This window comes from Quercus suber, unplaced genomic scaffold (genome assembly GCF_002906115.3).
Source record: "Quercus suber isolate HL8 unplaced genomic scaffold, Cork oak 2.0 scaffold_22, whole genome shotgun sequence".
Taxonomy (NCBI): domain Eukaryota; kingdom Viridiplantae; phylum Streptophyta; class Magnoliopsida; order Fagales; family Fagaceae; genus Quercus; species Quercus suber.
In genome coordinates this window covers 1,749,954-1,770,862 of record NW_027069487.1, presented here as the reverse complement: position 1 = coordinate 1,770,862, position 20,909 = coordinate 1,749,954, and the positions used below count along the sequence as shown (strand labels likewise).

General features: G+C 35.4%; 1 protein-coding gene and 1 long non-coding RNA gene across 2 annotated transcripts; one reads left to right on the top strand and one right to left on the bottom strand.

Annotated features, from left to right (window-relative positions):
* Window positions 1-217: 217 nt before the first annotated feature.
* On the bottom strand, window positions 218-3,330 carry LOC136063981 (uncharacterized). Its single transcript, XR_010625625.1, has 2 exons — window positions 3,073-3,330; window positions 218-452 (listed from the first exon to the last, which is right to left on the bottom strand). It is a non-coding gene; the product is annotated as an uncharacterized LOC136063981 (long non-coding RNA).
* Window positions 3,331-5,428: 2,098 nt separating this feature from the next.
* On the top strand, window positions 5,429-10,479 carry LOC112014489 (uncharacterized). Its single transcript, XM_024046876.2, has 3 exons — window positions 5,429-5,927; window positions 7,130-7,408; window positions 9,239-10,479. The coding sequence occupies exons 1-3, from the start codon at window positions 5,628-5,630 to the stop codon at window positions 10,343-10,345; spliced, it is 1,686 nt and encodes a 561-aa protein (XP_023902644.1). The 5' UTR covers window positions 5,429-5,627; the 3' UTR covers window positions 10,346-10,479.
* Window positions 10,480-20,909: the final 10,430 nt, after the last annotated feature.

Sequence of the window (20,909 nt, the reverse complement as noted above, 5' to 3'; positions counted from 1 at the left end):
TCTTGAAGGGCCTCACTGAATAATGACAGAGCACTGTCCCTCCATAAAACTAATAATCATGGATGTTTTAAAATGCTAAAAGAGATGGGTTTCATTTTCTATTAATAATCATGGATGTTTTAAGAGCATTTTCATATAAATGCATCTTAGCATCCTCACCAATCAAACAACATAAATTGATATCTAAAAACATGCAAGGCAACTTGCATAAGGGTGGTGCAACTCACGAAATTCAATCTCCCTTTCAATTAAAAATAAAATTCACTAAATTGCAGCATTTTCCAAAACATTAAGTTATCAAATTATACAAATTACTGTCATTCCAGTGATCGAAAAATATCTTGTAGTGGAGTATTTCTAGCATTTTCTATTATTTTTGAACGTTGTTCATTTTCCATTGAAAGCACTAGATTTTATGCCAACTTGTATCGAATACGTTCCGACCAACTCTCCTGAAAAAAGTAGACATTGTTGATAAATAAGAAGCTTAAGCAAATTATGCAAAAACTGTAAAATATACTTCCAATAAATATATGCAAAAACTGTCTTTCATCACTGTGTACTTTATAAAAGAACATTAGGTACTCATGTTCATAGTGGAGGAAAAAAAGTCCAACTGGTTTCAAGATACAAAGAGGAAAAGTGATAAGGAGCTCAAAAAATAGAGTCCCAAAAGATTATCAGGATTTTTTTTTTTCTTTAAGTTTTTATTCACATAAAAAAGAGCAAAGATGAAACACCATTGCAGTCTCTGGCATAACCCAAACCACCCTGAATACAGTACACACAAATGACCAAATATCCCAAGCCACTGACCTATGCTATGAAGTAGAAGGTGCTCCATGGACTCCCCTCAATTCTTGCACATACAACACTGGTCAACAATCACAAGACCTTGTTTTCAAAGATTGTCCACTGACGACCCTCGGTGATTTGCCCAATGTAACAGCAAGTAAAACAGGAAAAGAGAAAATAAAAGAAAAGAAGAAGCAACCTTCTGAGGCACCTTAGCACCCCAAATGCTCCTCTAAGGAATAGAACTCCTCTGGATGCTCTCAAAAGATCATAATACAAACTAATTTCAAACTTTCTACAAACTGATCCTCTATTTGACCAGACAGAAAGTTGAATACAACAAATCAAACAAGACAAGAACACAAACAAATCCAGTAAGCTATCATCTACAGCCACAAAGTCATTCAGGATGTGTAAAATGCAAAGAACTCTGCCTGTGACTTAAACAAATAATTATAAAGAGGACATAAACCAATATTAAGTTGCTTGATCCCAAATCTATCATCAACCAACTATAATTAAATTACATAACTATAATATAGAAATATTCCATACAAACAAATACGCAAGCTCTTCATATATAGACTTCATGCTAGTTACCTATTACAATTGTATAAATAACCTTAGGATATCCACAATCCAACTATGTCTAGGAAAATGAAAATTCACTTCAAGACTTGGATGCACCAACACTATAAAATTTCAGTCATTAATATAACAGCCATCATACCAGCCAGATTCTAAAAGCACTAAAAATGAATCTGAAAATGAAAGTCTTGAATGGTACTGAAATTGAGTGTCTTTCAAAGGGAAGCATTGGGGCAGCCTTACAATGGAAAGTCGTCGAATTATAAGTTTCACGGTTCTTTGGATAGAGAGGATGCATTTTTATAGGAGCAAACACCTATTCACGGGTTGTGAACTGAAGGTGAATCTAAATACAGCAAACTAGAGACAGAATGACCACTTGTGGGAGCCATCCAATCATACAAAGTATGTAGAAAAATCAACTTCACAGCCAACGTTAATCATTCAAGGACTTCAAACGTCCAGTTATTTTGTTCCTTCCAAATAATCCACATGACACAGAGGGAATGCATTCCAAATATCACCATTTTTCTGCCTAGAAAACTGCCCCTTCCAATATGCCAACAAATCTACACCCTCTTTGGCATACCCCACTGCATCCCAAAGAGGCATAAAATGAAAGACTACGGATCTCTATCCATAGAACAATTTAACAATAAGTAATCATAGACTCCCCAGCTTGCTTACACATACAACAACAATCCACTATGATAACATAAGCATGCCTGGCACAAGAACCAGGTTATGGATGAATTCCTTTTATACCAAAAAAAAAAAAAATGGAGATAATAAGTGAAAAAATATTCTCAAAAATTGACAACCGCTAATTTTACTCCCCACAAACTTGTTTCGAATCTAATTGTAGCTATAAACTAGTTGATGTTCACTACAATGCACTTGTTTTAGCCAAAGCATCAAACTATGCAAAACCTGCTAAATCATCAAAATCTATGCAATATTCAACCCCCTAGGCCTTGGCTTAGTAGTAGCTTTTTCATCAAGTAGAGGAAAAAGCATTAAATGATTTTTCAACTTTAAAAAATTTTAAATTTAAAATTTGAAAAAAAAATTAATAAAATGAGATTTAACAGCTGATAGTGTAGTTTTAAAATAATTTAAAAAATTAAATTAAAAAAAAAAGGCATCAACAAATATCCAAATAAGCAGGGCCAAGGAATGAGAAAGTTGAGCAAGGAATCAAACAGAGGTGGCATCAATAACAAATTCATCCCATTTTTGTTTGATCTTCTTGAATTGGCTTAGAGAACGACTCCCATGTACTCCCTCTTTCAATAATGTAAGTTTTAGTTGCCAAATGCACTTATTTGAAAGAAAAGAATTGATGCAGAACAGAGGGCTTTGATATTAAAATTTATAAAAGATAGAAGAATTCTCAAGGGGAATGTCTATTGGGAAATTTTTTTAACACAAAAAAACAACAAAAATTATAGAACGTAGGAGTCACGTTCTAATTCTAGCCCAACCCGAGATTTCTTTGCCAAAGCATCGGCAACCTTATTACAATTTTGTTTCACATGGCAGTAGTGATCTAGGCAATCAATTTGTAAAGATTAATTTGTCAAATATATAAGAACCGAAACTCAAACAAAACAATAATATCATAAACCCACAAAGTTTAGAGAAATAATATAAACCCATATCAGCATTAATCATATGTAAAGAGAGAACCTGAAGATTGTGGGTGGCGCCGCCGATTTAGAATGGAAGAGAAGAAGCGCCGCCGAGTCGTTCGGGAAGAGATGAAGCGCCGCCGAGTTGGATTGGATATGAGTGCGCCGCTGATTTGAATATGGATTGGAAGAGAATAAGCTAGAGTGCGGCGCCGACGAGTGGATTGGATGAGAAGAAGCGCGCGCCGGGCTCTGAGTGTTTGTGGGTGCGCCAGGCTCTGACTGTTTGTGGGTGCGCCAAGCTCTGAGGGTTTTGTGGGTTGCGCCGCAGATGTGGTATCAACGATTTGAGGGTTTTGTTTAGAGATGCAGACAGAGCAATGAGCAAAGGAAGTAGAGAGGTAGAGAAGCAAACGTGAGACAGGAATGAATGTTTTAATTTTTGTTTATATATTAAACCTGTTTAACCGGTAACCAAAAACCTTTAAAATTGCATCAACGGACAAGATTAAAACCATAAAAAATTAACGGCTAGGATATAAGTGGGTACCGTACCCCCCTTTTTTTTGTGGGGGTACAGTAGAATGACCCCTTTTTTAATTATAAAACTGACGAATGAAATCTATATTGTTTGCTTACTTTGAGGTGAATTGGATCTATTTCTCCATACTAAGAGAGAATAGCACAAGATTATTATAATTCATGAGAGGAAGAATGAGGAATCCACCACTGAAATTACTTTTGATGATGCCCAAAATTGTTAGTGAGTTGATTGTCCATGTATGATGATTGAAGGAACTTGAAAAAACAAAAGGTGAAGAACCTACAAAGAGCATCAGTGGGATAAGGCTAACCAAGATCCAATGAATGTAGGATCTTCCCTTGTAGGGAAGACACAAAGTTAATGCTCCAAGATTGTTGGACTTAATTTCCTATATTCGGAGGATGTGATTATGTATGAGGATCTTTGGATGTTGTGCTCAAGTTTTTTCCATATTGGGATATATGAGTGGAGAATATCTAAATGGCGTGGAACTAAGCCTAATGAGTCATCGGCACAAATATGTTCCTCGTGCTATGAAAGGCATGAAGACTCCTGTGGCACTTGACAATATTGATGATCCAAGTGACATGGAGTGTCTGGCCATGCCAATATGACATCATCCCAAAGAGGCCTCAATGACCAACAAACTCTCGGAGACCAAAGGTTAATGCTAAGTCTAAAAGTCGAGGAACTTAGAAAAAATATCAATGAAAATATTCTTTATCAAATTTTATTGTACACCAATTACAAATAGCAATCTCAACCATTATGAAATTTGTTGTGAAATTGATTGTGTTGTTGGATTTATTAATTGTGAAAATCATACAATGAATAGGCCCTATAATATCAAACAAACCAAGAGTGAGCCAAGAAACCCAAGCCCAAGTAATATTTTGACCCCAATTTGTTCCCCTCATACCTACAAGGCTACAACTAATAAAACCAAAATATCCAAAGTCCACCTTAAGCCATCTGAGCAGCGGGTAATGCCACATTCTTTACCCAACAAAGAAGAATTTTCTGGTCAGACCCATAACCCGCAATACCTATTCAAAAACTTTGATCCACGTAGTAACAAACATGTGTAATGTGAAGAAAAGTATGGATATAGGAATAGGGATTTGACCAAGAAGGGCCTCATCATTATGAAAGCCCACGGCCGGCCCAAGTCCTAGGCTATTTTGGCATAGTTGTTGCAAAATCTTTTTACCCTTATAAAATAGCTAAAATTTTATTATAATAATTGTTTTTTTAATAGGTTGTGTATTATATATATATATATATATGTATATATCTTTAATAGGACTTTGAAAATATTAAACCAATAAGAACTAACACAAATGAAATTAATTTTGATTTGGAAAATATCAATTCATCAAATTAGTTTATTTAAACATAAACAATTTTATTTTAATTTATCATCTTATGCTTCAAGCTATATTCGAATCAATCTTGTTTAAAACTTGACATTTTATCATGAGAGCTATAAAGAGAAACTATCGTCCATGGCCTGGCATATACAATGACTCGATAATTTATTTAAGGTAAATAGATAATTTTAAAAAAGAAGATGACATCAAGTAATTTTTTTTCTCCTATCAATAAAAAAAAAAAAAAGTAATTTTTTGTTAAATAAAAAAAAATATATAGACAATGTCATAATGTCAACACCAAGCTACACGGCATCATTCAGCAGAAAAAAGAAAAAGAAAAAAGCTACACGGTATCGGTCCACATCTGCACGAGAAAATTCTATAATTAATGGAACAAATTTTTGTTTTCAAAAAAATAAAAGACTTATTATTATTATTATTATTTTTCCTTAGTATAGAAGTAACTAGAGAGAAAAAAGAAAAAGAAAAAAAAGGTTGCCTTCCTCAAGTAGTTTTCCTCGTAACTCGAATTCCTCAATATATCCAAAAAGGACCAAAACCCAAAAACAATTAAAAAAAATAAAAATATAAAAAAAAAAGTCCCAAATCCCAAACCGAAAAAACAAGAAGCGAAAACAAAAAAACGCAGAGATCTTTGCAGTTTTGGTGCGGTCGGATTGGGGTGGGTTGGGATCGATGAATACGACGGCGTACATGGACAAGCAGATAATGGATCTGTCTCTATCGCCGACGCAACATCAACAACAGAGCAAGGACTTGATGGATTTGATGAACCATGAAGAGTTAGAACAACAACAACAACAAATTGGTAATGATGATTATAATGCAAACATTAAGAAAGAGGAGATGGTTCCCAGCTACGATTTCCAGCCCATTCGTCCTCTCTCTTCTGATCAATCCGCTCGCCCTTGGACTTCCTCCTCTTCCGATTCCATTCCCATTTCTTCCAAGCCCGCCGCCACCACTCCTATTAGAGTAAAAACCCTCTCCCTCTCCCTCTTTATTTGTTTATTGGATTTGGAGTTTTTTTTTTGGGTGCATGTTGTGGCTGGCTTGCTAATTTAGGGTTTCTGTTTATCTCTAATTTGATTATTGCATTTGTTATTTGTTAGTTAAGAGAGGGATTCTTGTGAATTGGACTAAGTCATAAATATACTTGTTGCTTTTGTGGGAAAAAAAAGTGTTTAGGATCCATAGCTTATTGGAATTCATGTGCCTAGGTTGAAATTGGAATATTTGAGCAATATTTTAACCTTTTCCTTTCTTGGTCAATTGGAGGATTCGTGGGACATGTTGTGAGCATAGGTTAATCCGTGAGAGATTTTACTAGTTGAGCTAGCTGACATGACGCCCACAAGTGTATTACTTTTTATGCGTTTCAAGAAATATATTGCATTTCCCGTGGTCTATGCACGTGTTTGAGATTTTTGAATTCTTAAAGCTTTTCTACACTTTTGTTCTAAAATATGTGGGTGGTTGTTTATTTTATCCCCCTAGAACTTTCGGGAACAATCTACTTTCTATTGTATCACTGGATGTTGCTATCGCATATTGAGCTGGGAATTTCGCATTTTGGAGTAGGAAAATATATTCTCCTAGGTTTGATAGAATGGTCAAAAATTCATTTGAATTTGGTCTAGGACATATGAAACACAGATTTTGTTAGGGCTAATTGTGACAAAGTATCTGCATAGCTAACCCTTTGCACATATCTGAAAAGAAAAGGGACGGGAGATCATTGATATGCAAGTCCAGCTATAGAGCATTGTTTGTCTCCCATTCTATATAAAAAAAACCTACTGCTAACGAGAACCTTGTTTTGAGTATAAGTTTATGGATGTTTAATGTTTTTTTTAGTACTCTGGTTGAGCTTTTACCTTGCTTTCTCTGTCTTGGCTTGAAACCTTGGTCTTGAGACACTTCAAGTGGTTTCTTTTGTTAATTGTTTTCCCCTCTCCGTTTTCCTTGATTTACCATTTTGTTTGCATGTAGTTTTCTTATTTTCTTTTGGATTGACCAGAGTAGTTGCCTTTGTTGGACTACTCTCTATTTCTGGAATCATTTATATTTTATAGTGGGTGTTAATGTTTGGTTGCTTGGAGAGATTGATGATGGACAAACTTATTTATAAGTATTCTCTTCATGTACATTTAATTGGTGTTCCATGCTCTATACAGAATTATGGTTCTTTGGATTCCAGTGAACTGGCAAAATTCATGCGAGAGAAGGATCAAAGTGTCTTTGATGCTACAATTATGTCTGAGATTGATCAGACAATGAAGAAACATGCGGATAATTTGCTACATGTGTTAGAAGGTGTTAGTGCACGACTAACGCAGCTGGAAAGCAGAACCCGCAACCTTGAGAATTCTGTGGATGGTTTGAAGGTGTCTGTTGAAAACAATCATGGAAGCACCGATGGAAGAATGAGGCAGTTGGACAATATTCTTAGAGAGGTATGTAATTCGTCAATCCTTCCTTTTGGTGGGATCATGGCACTTTTTTGTATGCATAAGATAAGGAACATGCTTTGTCATTGCTGAAAGCATGTTTAAACGGATAATATGGATGGGAAGTGGATTATTTTGTCTAAAAAGACCAGTGGTTCACTCTACAGTTTTGTGCAGGTTCAGAATTAAGTGGTGTAAGGCACGCTGCATTCATGGATAGTGGTGGATCCACATTGCCATGAGTGGATGAATTGCACCCGCTGAAATATTAAAATATTTTGATACATATAAGCTATAGGAAGGATTTAAATTTCTTTTAAAATTGCACCACCAAAAATAACTTTGTGGAGCCAAATGTCAGAGTTTTTTTAAAAATTGGAAACCATTTACAGACTTAAAAATGTATGGACAGATTAAAAAGGAACACACACACACGATTTTCTTAAAAAGGTCCAAACTCCAAAGACAAAACAATAAACTCACTATTATCCACATAATCTTTTCATAATAGTGAGCTTATTGTTTTGTCTTTGGAGTTTGGACCTTTTTAAGAAAATCATATATCTGTGTGTTTGTATTCCTTTTTAATCTATCCATACATTTTTGAAGTCTGTAAACGGTTAACAACATATTTGAATAAATTTTGTTAACTATCTTGGTTTTTTTTTTTTTTTTTTTTTAAAATCCAGAGTCTTTTCAAGGTTTGTTTTTTGGGGAGTGAACTATTGGGCTCTTTGCTAATTTTTCTCTCTCTTTCCTCTGCTTCATGGAAACCCAAAATGATAAATCCCCATCCCAAAGCCCTAAGTGTATTAAAACCTAATTGTATTATTGAGAAGATATGGTGGAAGGATGATATCGCTATTTATATGCAACATACACGGGTTGAATTTTAACTTAGAAGTGATAGAACCAAATGTTTAATGCTAAAGGTGATATACTTAAATATCACCTATAATATATTGTTAAGGAGGAGTGAATTTAATTATATTAGGACTTTAATTATTTTAAAGGATGATAATTAAATTAAACTTCTTATTCATTAGTAGAAATTTTTGTTTGATTATCCCTTAGAAAAATATAAGTGCACACACTATAAAAGTTTTGAGGTTGATGAAATTATTATTTTTTGAATAATTTGTGAATAAAAAATCAATTTTTGTTTTATAAAATTATTTTTTATTTAAAATTTGCACTCACCAAGCCAAAGTTCTGGCTCCACCAGTTCATATTTACATACAAGAATTTGTGTTATTTAGTTCCTATTAAGTGCAGTGTGGCCCAAACATTCCTACCAATCTTGCTCTTGATCATCTTTTAAAATATGTTGGGTTAAATGATAAGTCCAACACTCTTTTACCCCAATGTCAAATTTCTTTTCTTGAGATTTCTTAGCTTAGTGCCAAAGCTTTTGCAAGTGCGATTTTGTTCTTTCCTCAAAAAGGTGCTTGACCTTCCTTTTGGTGTCCTTAATCTTTGAGAATATTTCTAGTTTGCAAAATACCTTTGAAGTTTTCCACATTCATTTTTCTGGGTACCTGAACTTAGTGCAGAAAGTGAATCTAAATTTTTTGAAGCAGGTTAGGCTTTGCACTAAAATTTTACCATATAAGTGTGATTAGTATGTCAAATTTTTTGTTTGCATGGGAGCTTATCAAGAATCCAGTTAATTTGCCCTGAAACATTTTTGTCTATTGTGCATACTAGCTAAAGTTATACTAGTTTATTAGATCCCGGCAATGGAAATCTTATACTAATCACAACTAAAACACAAAGTTATACTAGTTTATTGATCGTTCAATTTTTTCAATTTGGTGTTTGTTCATTTACATGCAGGTGCAATCTGGGGTACAGGATTTGAAGGATAAACAAATAGTAGTTGATGCTCAACTGCAGATGGCAAAGCTACACATGTCCAAGGTAGACCAACAATCAGAAACCCAGAATACTGTGCAATTGGATTCTGTGCAGCATGCTGCATCTGCTCCTCAGCAATCCTACCAACAGCTTCCTCCTCCTCCTCCTCCTCCTGCTAATATATCACAATCACTTCCTGCCCTCCCTCCACCGAATGCTCCTCCTCAATCTTCTCCCCAACAGAGTCTGCCGCCTTCTGTTCAGCTTCCTCCCCAATTCCTTCCAAACCAGATCCCTTCTATTCCTCAGCGTGAGCCTTACTTCCCACCACCTGGTCCAGCTCTAGAAGCCCCTAATCAGCAATATCAATCATCTCTAAGTCAGCAGTCGCATCCTCCTCCTGCAGCACCACCGCATCAACAATTTCAACAGACTCCTCTACCACAGTACTCTCAGCCACCTTCCCAGCCGCCTCAGCAGCACCCATCTCTTGCACCCGTTAACCCTAGTCAACTCCAACCTTCATTAGGCCATCATGCTGAAGAGGCACCTTATCCTCCTCAGACCTACCCACCAAGCCTCCGCCAGCCACCCAGTGGACCCCCTCCCCCACAACAACAGTTTTATGGGGCACCCCCTCAAATGTATGAGCCAACACCCAACAGATCCAGTTCAGGTTTTTCTTCTGGATATGGTCCACCATCTGGGCCTAGTGAACCATACCATTATGGTGGGAATCCTCAGTTTGGTGGTAGTACTGCAGTGAAACCACAACTCTCGTCTTCTGCTATGGCTCAGACTGGTGGAAGTGGTTACCCACAGCTTCCAACTGCTCGGGTACTACCACAAGCATTGCCTACTGCTTCTGGGGTTGGTGGTGGTTCAGGTTCTCCAGGAACCGGGAATAGGGTTCCCCTCGATGATGTGATTGACAAAGTGACAAATATGGGCTTCCCAAGAGACCACGTGAGGGCAACAGTTCGAAAGCTTACAGAAAATGGCCAGTCGGTTGATCTGAATGTAGTGCTGGATAAGCTGATGAATGACGGGGAAGTCCAGCCCCCAAGAGGTTGGTTTGGTCGGTAGTAGAGGTGTTTTGTTTTCTTTCCTCTCTTTTTTTGTGCTCTGTTGTGTGAGCGTTTGTGTAAGTTTGTGTCAATTTCATTTGTGTATACTGACAATAATTGAAAGTGGATTAATGAGTTTTTCAAATATTTGAAGTTTGGTCTCTTTTAACGTAATGCTACATTCTGTTTTTTTTTTTTCTTTTTCTATGGAGTCCAATAACTAGAATTTTTGGTCACAATTCAATTCATTTTTTTTCCTCATATAGCAAGTGGGGACGAGGGATTTGAATTAATCTATGTTATCCTTTATGAAAAAAAGTGGATAATGTTATCCAGTTACAAGCCTTTATGTCATATTCTTAATTGCATTAAAAGAAAATATTCTTACTTGTATGAAGAGAAAGTTGTTAAGGTATATCAGCAGCTTCCAATATTGTGGAGGGATATCGAAGGGCAAATCCAAACTGTCATTTCCACTTACAGTGTATTTTATCTCTCACTTTTTCGTCCTCTTTCACTTGCATACGAAGGTGTCTTTTTCGACTATGACCAATTATGTAGAAGTGTTAACTTCTCTCTCTCTCTCTCTCTCTACAGTTCTTTTGCTGGGAGTTAAATTTATGTTTCCAAACATGTAAAAACTTTTAGAGGAAACAAATGATTTACTGAAAAAATATACTGTCATTTTTTTTTGGCTGAAACAATCAAACAAACAAAGCGGAGGGTTTGGATCAAAACTTTCATTTTCCCTGGATCTCTTCAATGGTTCTCATGGAACAACCTAGGATGCAAAATTTGTGAAATGCAGAAATTCAGATTTGAACATCACAGATTAAAGGAAGACATAATATTACGTCTGCTATTTCATTATTTCATTCTAAAGGAAAAGTTTTTGTTAATATTAAAATTTTTTTTTGAGAGAACAAAATTTATGTTAATATAAGCAAGCTTGGAATATTAATTCTCATTAAAAAAGCTTGGAATATAAATATACCATTACCAACATTCTTGATCTTATGAAAATTCAAAATCATTGTTTCACTCACTTTCTATGATTTTGCATCCAAGTAACGGCGTGCAAGTTAAGAAAACAAATACCTTGTTCATAATGTGTTCATGGTTTATTTGTGGAAACACGAGCTATGAAAACAAACACCCCCATTCAAAATATGTTCATGGCTAATTTGTTAATGAAGATTGCTCAATTTTGAATTTCATTATTTTTAACCCTAATTTATAGTTATTTTTAAATTCTGCATAAAAAAAGTTTTTTTTTTTTTTTTAAATTTTTAATTCCAAGGGATGAAATAGGACTTACAGATTGAGTTAAAAAAAAAAAAAAAATCTATTTTCCTTAAAATTGTGGTGTGGAACTTAAATAATTGGAAGCTTGTCCTATGAAATTGTCTTGTCAAAGGATAAAACTTCAAAGTTTTCATATTCCTCCAAATATTATTCTTACATGATGAAAGGGCACCAATTGTTTGATTGACACATTGAAGGATTTTAAGCAAACATGTTATCCGACCCAATTAAAATCTTTTCTTATAACTTCTTTTCATCATATCCAAATCGAACATCACTTTATCCTATAACTCTTAATTTAATGAGGACAACCAAATAAATAAATAAATAAATAAATTCTCCTTAAACCTAAAATCATTGTTATATGTCAAAAGTACATCATAGGCAGACAGAATATGCCATGTAAACCAATGCCTCTAGTATTGGCAGCTATTAATGAAAGCTCATTGTAATACTCACACAATTTAAAAAAGAAAAAAGAAAAAAAGAAGAAGTTAAAATTCAAAATTGACCTTCTAGTTTTTTTTAGATTTCATTTCAGTCATCTAACTTTACTTTCATTTATTTCAGTCCTCTAAGTTTCAGATTTATTCAATTAAAACATTTTCGTTAACTTTTGATAAAATTTTTTGAAAAAAAAATATGGAGAATATTTTTCAATCATATTGATTTTTTTTAATTTAAAAAATTTGAAGAAAAATTTATAAAATTGAAAAATTGACTACAACATATAACAAAAATTGATGAAAAAGTCTTAATTAAATAAATTTGGAAGTTAGAGGACTAAAATGAACAAAAGCATAGTTAGAGGACTGAAATGAAATTTGAAGGAACTTATATAGCTAGTTTTGCATTTTACCAAAAAAGAAAAGTAAACAATTTGCAATATACAAAATCTCATGGGTCAGAAATGCAAATTTCCCATTATAGTTTTCATTATTTCTTTTTTTTTTTTTTTTTTTTGGGTACACCATCGTCTCTCTCTCTCTCTCTGCCCCCCAAATTCCATGGACAATTCAAGCTACGCAATTCAAAAGAACCAATAAAAACAGAGCATGAAGCAGTGCACACTCTGTTTCAACTTATTTATATTGCAAGCTCGAAGTTATGTAAAATTAAAATCCACATAGTTGGTATTAACATAGCAGTGTTGTTAGTTAAAAACCTGGAAAATGAGAGGAGTGTGATGATGAGAATGACCAGGCCAAGAACTATGTCTGAATTAAGCTCGTTCCCTGCAGTAACCAAGAGAAAATTAATTGAATGAAATACTGAAACCAACAAAAGTAAAATATATATATATATATATTCATTCTCACCCATGTAGGAGGAGTAAAGGAAGGTGAGGGAGAGTATGTAGGAGTAGAGGAAGGAAGGTGAGGGAGAGTATGTAGGAGTAGAGGAGTGGAGTTTTTGTGTCTTAGATATGTGACTTCTTCTTGTGCCAAAGGTGGCACTGCATCAGAGGGTGGTTTAGTAAATTCCTCTGATGCATCAGAGGGTGGTTTAGTAAATTCCTCTGATTTCTTCTTGTGCCAAAGGTGGCACTGCATGCAGGGTGAGGTGGCACTGCATGCAGGGTGCATCAGAGGGTGGTTTAGTAAATTCCTCTGATGCATCAGAGGGTGGTTTAGTAAATTTGTGAGGGTGGTTTAGTAAATTCCTCTGATGCATCAGAGGGTGGTTTAGTAAATTTGTGACTTTTTGGAGGGTGGTTTATTTGTGACTTTTTGGAGGTTGACGCTGGTACTGTATCAGGAGGGTGGTTTGGTAAATTTGTGACTTTTTGGAGGGTGGTTTGACGCTGGTTGTGTTTTGTTGTTTTTTTTTGGAGTAAATTTGTGACTCTGCTTTTCTGGGAGTTTTAATAAATTTGTGACTTTTTGGAGGGTGGTTTGACTAGGAGGGTGGTTTGACTCTGGTTGTGTTTTGTTGTTTTTTTTTGGAGTAAATTTGTGACTCTGCTTTTTTGGGAGTTTTAATCTGGTGTGGGACTTCTACTTCTCTGCTGTGGGACTTCTACTTCTCTGCTTTTTTGGAAGTTTTAATCTGGCTGGTGTGGGACTTCTACTTCTAAGCGAGAGTACGAACTAGTTTTAATCTGGTGTGGGACTTCTACTTCTAAGCGAGAGTACGAATGAGTTCGTGTCGTGTTTTTTATGGATAAGATAGCCATTTTAATATGGAGAGTATATCGGTTAGGGATGCTTTTGAGACAGGCGGACTCACATTCGGAATGGGTTAACCCGGAAACTACCAAATAAATTAGTTAATGTCACAAGGCTCACAACCATATATTAACCATTCATCCGTACTATTTCTATCCTATGTGGGACTTTGTCATTTAATTAACTAGGTAATTTACGGCAATAATTCTGAACCATTTAGCTTGCTTCTAGTTCATCTCCCTCAACAATAAAAGAAAAAAAAAACGCAAATAATTATAATTGGTTTACCTCTCAAAATTATTCTTAATTTGTTTTTAAGAGATTTATGTTCAACAAATTCTAAGAATTCAAAATAAATTTTTATTTATTTATATATATTAGTATACAACTTAATTAATACTACATTAAAATATTAACTTTTATCATTTTCTCTAAAAGAAAATATGTAAAGTTCGTTTGTCTATAGTAACAGAAGGATGTCTCTAATGCATTATTAATAGTTAGAAGATTTCATCAACAATTTGATTTTATGACCCTAACTTCACCTCCACCTATATTGGTCTTGCAACATGCTTAAATGTTACTGTGGTGGGCAAAAAGTAAATAATGATATTGACGGATTTTATCTTGCTACTATTGCTTACACAATTAATTTTTAAGAGGTGTGATGCTCAAGCAACCTTAAATACTTTTAACAAGAGAGAAAAATTTAGAGAATGTGTTAGAATTGATTCCAAATGTGGACAAATGATATTTAATAAGGATTAGTCTTGGAATGGTTATATTGGGGTCTTCCGGTTTATTCTGGGATAGAAGTTACAAGTAATTTCTAAGTCCAAGAAAGTCCATCCTTTAATTAGCCAAGGTGTATCTGAGCCATACATTTGGAAGGTCATGATCAGATTTCCCTGATAATTGTCCCATCAAGGCCTTTCTAGAAGATTTCTACACTGAGATACGAGCTAGGTGGATACTATTCAATGTCATTTCCTCATTAATGCGACCAGCTAAGTGGTTGCAGTGCATTAAATGCAGAGGTGATGGTCGCTTTGTCCATCCACTTTCCCTTCTTCCCTACTTGGCAACACATCTTTCTATTCACCCTCAACTTACACCCAACAACCTTTAGCCTCGGTTCTCGGCCTTCCGAGAGCGTGCTGGCGTTCTCGGGTTTCTCTTCAATTGTAGCCTTTCTGCACTTGCATAAGGTCACTTGTATCTTTCCGAGGTCAGTCTGCTAGTGTTTTCCGAGGTTCGTTTCTCCGGCACTGTCCTTAATCCCATTATTTGTATTTTCGGATCCTTGTCCCCTTACAATTATATTGAACCGATCCCTAAAACTTCATAATAATTTTGTTATGTTACTCACTTACACTAGTATTTAACAATAATAAAATCTTTTAAGAGCACGTTGTTGAGGGACCATGTTTTATGTCCATATAACCAGGAAGTCTCGGGTTTCTCTTCAATTGTAGCCTTTCTGCACTTGCATAAGGTCACTTGTATCTTTCCGAGGTCAGTCTGCTAGTGTTTTCCGAGGTTCGTTTCTCCGGCACTGTCCTTAATCCCATTATTTGTATTTTCGGATCCTTGTCCCCTTACAATTATATTGAACCGATCCCTAAAACTTCATAATAATTTTGTTATGTTACTCACTTACACTAGTATTTAACAATAATAAAATCTTTTAAGAGCACGTTGTTGAGGGACCATGTTTTATGTCCATATAACCAGGAAGAGAAGGATGTCTCAAATGCATTATCTAACAACAAATAGTTAGAAGATTTAGCTGATCTACAGTACAATTTATGAGCCAAACTTAGCTGCCTATATATTGGTCTGGTCATGTGCCATACTTAAATTGTATACTAAATAGATCCGAGTAATTTCATAGTATTTATGTATATATTTCAAATAAGAGATGAAAAATTTGAACATTGGACTTTTGACACACTCAAAAGTGCCAGGCCAATTGACCTAAAGGCCATTAGTAATTTGGTGCAACCTTTTCGTTTCAACATAGATTTTGTTGTTATACAATAAAATGTTTTGAAATACTTTAACCCATGCCAAATGCCTTTAGCTCAATTGTCCCCCTGCTCATAATTATTGAATCATCCAAAAAAAAAAATTTGACACAATAATTCTAACACATGTTCACATATATGTACAAATATATAATTACACACATTTTTATATAAAGATAGACCAAAATCCAAGCAGATGCCTCTGGTGAGGTTTATGCCAACCCGTTAGAAAGCATGTTATCTTGCCTATGAGTTAAACATTTGAGACAATTTCTTAGGGTGCTATACATTATGTTTCTCATTTAAATTCAAACAATTGATTACATTAAATGTAATTTTTTTAGGGAACGTAAAATAATTTTTATTGTATTGGTTATACAATAATGTGTTTAATTTTAATTCAGAAACCTAAAGTACAACAAATAAAAAAAATTGTACCTAAGTTTGTCATTATATATAAACAGATTCTAAAAAAAAGCACCAAATTAAATAAATATATAGTTATTAGTAAAAATTCACAATTAAATCAATATTAATAAGTGCTACCAAGATGCAAGGTTATGTAAAATTTATGTCTTATAGGGGTGATGGAAATTTCATGTGCAACACCAAAATGCAAGATGATGCAAATGTTGTCTTACTAGGGGTGATGGAAATTTTATGTGCTATCAAATTACAAGTGATGAAAATTTGTTGGGCAACTAAGGAAGGTAGTGGAAATTTTATGTGCTTCCAATGTGCAAGGTGATTGAAATTTTTTTTTTTTCTAATAGGGGGTGGTGGAATTTTATGTGCTATCAAGATGTAAGGTGGTGGCGGAAATTTGTTGTGCTACTAAGCAAGGTGATGGAAAGTTGATACGCTACCAAGGTGCAAGGTGGTGAAAACTTTGTTGTGCTGCTTAACAAGGTGATTGAAACGTTACGTGTTATCAGACTTTTTGTGTTGGCAAGCTGGGATTATTTCATGTGGTGTTTGAGGTCCCACCGGGTGGATGGGTTAAAGAACTTTAAAATGATATTAGTGGGGGACTCAAGTAGGACCATTTAGGCTCATCTTTTTTTTTTTTTTTTAAATGAGCTTTTTGGTGTGGGCACCTTGACCCCATGCCACGTGACGGCAATGAACAATACTACATGTACCACATGAACCTTATTGAAACTATCGCTCGAATCGCTCCTCTCTAAATGCTGGAATAAGAACTCTTATTATCAAGCCACACTCCATTTGGTTAGGTTCATCTTGTTTTGAAAAAAATATTTGGCTTATACTACAGGGTCATCTTAGTCCGACTGCTAGCATGTGCTCGGCTAGTGCAACCAAACAAATGGGGGGTAAATCAAAATCCCTTGGTACAAAATGAATATTTCAAACAGAAAAATTAAGTAAATTCCAATCATTCTTCTCACAAAAAAAAAAAAAAAAGGGAAGAAGAAGAAGAAAAGAAAAGTTGATTCCAATCAGATCTAAGAAATTTAAGGGAAAATGGACCACTTGGGTAAGTATTGTTTATAGCATCAACTAGAATCCTGGACGCTTTTAGATTTTGCTGTCCATTTCTTTCACCCCAAAGGAAAAAACATCAGAAATGGGTGATTATCAACACGCGTTCACGTGCTCACCCGCCCATGCTCCAAAAACATTCCGTGCACCTTATTTTTCCACACACAACTATTCGCCCTTATGAGCATCCGCAGCCCAAATGGCATATGCCATATCTTGCTTCAATTTAACATATAAGCACAAAATAACCTCTGCATTCGGACTTGTATAATACAACTATTGTAAAAAAATTTAGAATTGTGCTATAGTGCAATTCTACATGTAGAATTGCACTGTAGCACAATTCTAAAACAAAAACTATTATTTTATTATCTTTCTCTCTCATGCCTAACTCTCCCACTCTCTCAGTCTCCCACGTCTCTTTCTCAGACTTCTCCCTCTCCCTTTGCTCTCCCCCAGGCCGCCGTTGGCCACCATCGCCTAGCAACGCGAAGCCCAGGCCGCCATTGGCCACTATCTCACCCGGCGTGGTCTGATCGTGGTCTAATTATGGAGATCGTGGCAAATCGTAGTTCAGGTGGTGGGATCGTACTTGGGTTCGAGGAGATTGGGTTTGAGTTCATGGGGTACGAGAAGTTCGAGTATTTGATTTGGAGTGGGATCGATGGCTTGGGTTGCCATTTTGGGTTCTGGTTCTGCGTTTTCTAGGTTCTGGGTTTTTTTTTTTTTTTTTTTTTTTTTTTTTTTTTTTTTTGNTTGTTTTTTTTTTTTTTTTTTTTAATATGGGTTTTTGCTCCGGTGGGAATTTGGTGGGCAGTGGTGGCGTGGTGGGCATGGCGGAGGCGCAATGGTGGTGACTGGGCAGTGGAGGCCCGGTGATGGAGGTTGAGGGAAGGTGGAGGGAAAAATTGGGAAAAAAAACAAAAAACAAAAAATATATATTTTATTGTGTAAAAATATTATTTTAATGAGTAGAATAGGAAAATGAAAGTTGGGATGCTGGAGGTATAGTAAAATAGTAGGGTATAATTGATAAAGTTACTTTTTGGGGTGGTAAAATAAGATGGGATATAGAAACCGGATGTAGATGCTCTAAGTATGTTATCTAGTTGTCCAACACATTTTTCTATCTCTGTTCCCCATACCTGTAGGAGTGGTAAATAGAATGGAGAAACTTTAAAGAGATTTTCTTTGGGGTGGAATGGGTGAGGAATTTAAATATCAACATAGTTAAATGGAATACTATCTGTACATCTATTCAAGATGGAGGCTTGGAGGTTAAGATTTTTTGGTTTTTCAATCAAGCACTGCTTGGGAAAAGGTTGTGGCTATATGTGATGGAGGAGAATGCTTTTTGGAGGAAGATGATCGACACAAAGTATGGTATCTCTCAGGGGATGGTGTTCCAATGTGGTTGGAAGGTCCTATGGAGTAAGTCTTTGGAAACTTTAGAAGATGTTAGAATAGCTTTTCGATATTTATTAGATTTGATGTGGGAAGTGGTTCTAAGATTCTTTTTTTTTTTTTAGAAAGGTATATATGGAATAGTGTGACTATACTTAAGGAAGGTATCTTGAGCTATTCCCGATTTCCAGGAATTAAGAGGCCAGAGTGGTGGATTATTGGAACACAGAAATGGAATTCTATGTTGGAACCCATTATTTTCTCAAGAAATTCATTACTTGGAGCTGGAATCTATGGAGCACCTTGTGGATTATTTATAGGCTGTCAAAACTTGAGGGTGAGAGGAGGATAAAATGATATGGATCCTTTTGAACAATCATGGTTTTCAAGTAAAGAGCTACTATAAAGCATTGAGAAATGTAGGATACAAGCAATTTCCACGGCAAAGTTTGTGGAAAGTTTGCGTACCACCAAGAATAGCTTTCTTCTTGTGGCTTGATGCTTTGGGAAAATTTTTGACAACAAATTATCTTAGGAAGGAGGAATGGTAGTTATTGATTGGTGTTTTATATGTGCAAGAACAATGGGGACTGGGGAGACAGTGACACTTCCTTTCCTCAGCTGTGATATTACTCTGGAGTTATGGTCCTTAGTCTTTTGTGTGGTTGGTGCAATTTGGTAATGCCTAGCACTACGAGGAATTTTATAATCATGGTGGAAAGGACACTTTGGCAAAAGAACAAATGGCGACAAATGGTAGGCTATTCTGTTTAGTGTGGTGTTTATGGAGAGAGAGAGTAATGCTTGTTGTTTCGAATGGAAGGAGTTGCATCTGTTGAAGTGAAGTTCTCATTTTTAAGGCTTTATATGGATAGACTTGGGAAAATATTTAATTCTATACTACAAACTAGCTAGAGTTATTGAATAACATGAATTTTGGACAATATTATTTGCATACTTGTTTTTCCTTCTTATTTCATTGGCTCTTACTTTGTGTACTTCCCTATCAAGAGGATGTTTGAGGTGTTGAGCTTCTAAGGCACCAAGTCATGATCTTTCTCTCTCTCTCTCTCTCAGCCAAAAAAAAGATGTCTCTTAGGTCGCTTTTTAAGCTGATGTCCATGCTGGCATGTCATTCTCTTTCTTCAGCTCGGTTTTTTTAGATTTTAGAAGTTAGTTTTCATGTCATTCTCTTGTATACTTCTCGTATACATGGGTTGCAACACTTAGTGTTTCTATATATATATATATATATTTGATGGGTAAGAAAAATTTGTATTAAAAAGAAGCTACTCCATCAAAGAGATGAAGGAAATATGTACAAGCAACAAGGAAAACAAAACAACTTATGTACAAGAAAAAAGTGAATCTAAAAATAGAGGAATGGATTGATATATATATATATATATATATTTGGTCAGACCAGTCCACTTCCTGTCCATGAGACGCTCTGAAAACCCCATGAATTGATAGTGTAGCATGTAGACCCTTTAGAGTATATTGGATGTATATTGGAGTATATTGGGTGTATAGCATGTAGACCCTTTAGATCATATTACAATGTAATAAATCAATGAAATCTTAAATTGTTGGAGGTCTACTCTCATTTAAAGATAGCTAGTAAATTAAGGACCTAACTAATTGAGACTTGAGTCTCTCAATAAATAAATCCTGACCTTCAAATGTCTTCTTTCTCTCTCTTCAAAAGCCCCACATTAAACAAGAAGGGAGTGCATTTTAAATTCTATTCTTGAAGATCTTGGGGTTTCAACACCAACCTTATACTTATGTATTACTTAGCTAATCAATATATTGTCACCAAGAATCTTGTAACTCAACTGACACCTCTTAGTGTTTCCAACATAAATGTCTAAGGTGTATGATCATGTGAGTTGGGATTTTTTATTGTATTTGCTTCAGCGTTGTGGTTTCTCAGAGAAATGGAGAAAATGGATAAGGTTTTGTATTTCAACTGTAAAGTTCTCCGTCCTGATCAATGGTAGCCCATCAGATTTCTTTGGAAGTTCTAGGGGGCTTCGGCAAGGGGATCCTTTATCTCCTTTGTTGTTTGATATTGTGATGGAGGTATTAAGTCGTATGTTGGATGTGGCTGCCTCCGTTGGGCAATTATCAGGCTTTTCTGTGGGTAGTACGACTGGTCCATCAGTGACGGTGT

What these genes read in the sequence shown, in the direction of transcription:
- LOC112014489 (XM_024046876.2), top strand. Translation starts at nt 5,628, where the DNA reads ATGAATACGACGGCGTACATGGACAAGCAGATAATGGATCTGTCTCTA. An exon ending in CCGCCACCACTCCTATTAGA is followed by an intron (nt 5,928 to 7,129) that starts GTAAAAACCCTC and finishes TGCTCTATACAG; the next exon opens with AATTATGGTTCTTTGGATTC. An exon ending in TGGACAATATTCTTAGAGAG is followed by an intron (nt 7,409 to 9,238) that starts GTATGTAATTCG and finishes ATTTACATGCAG; the next exon opens with GTGCAATCTGGGGTACAGGA.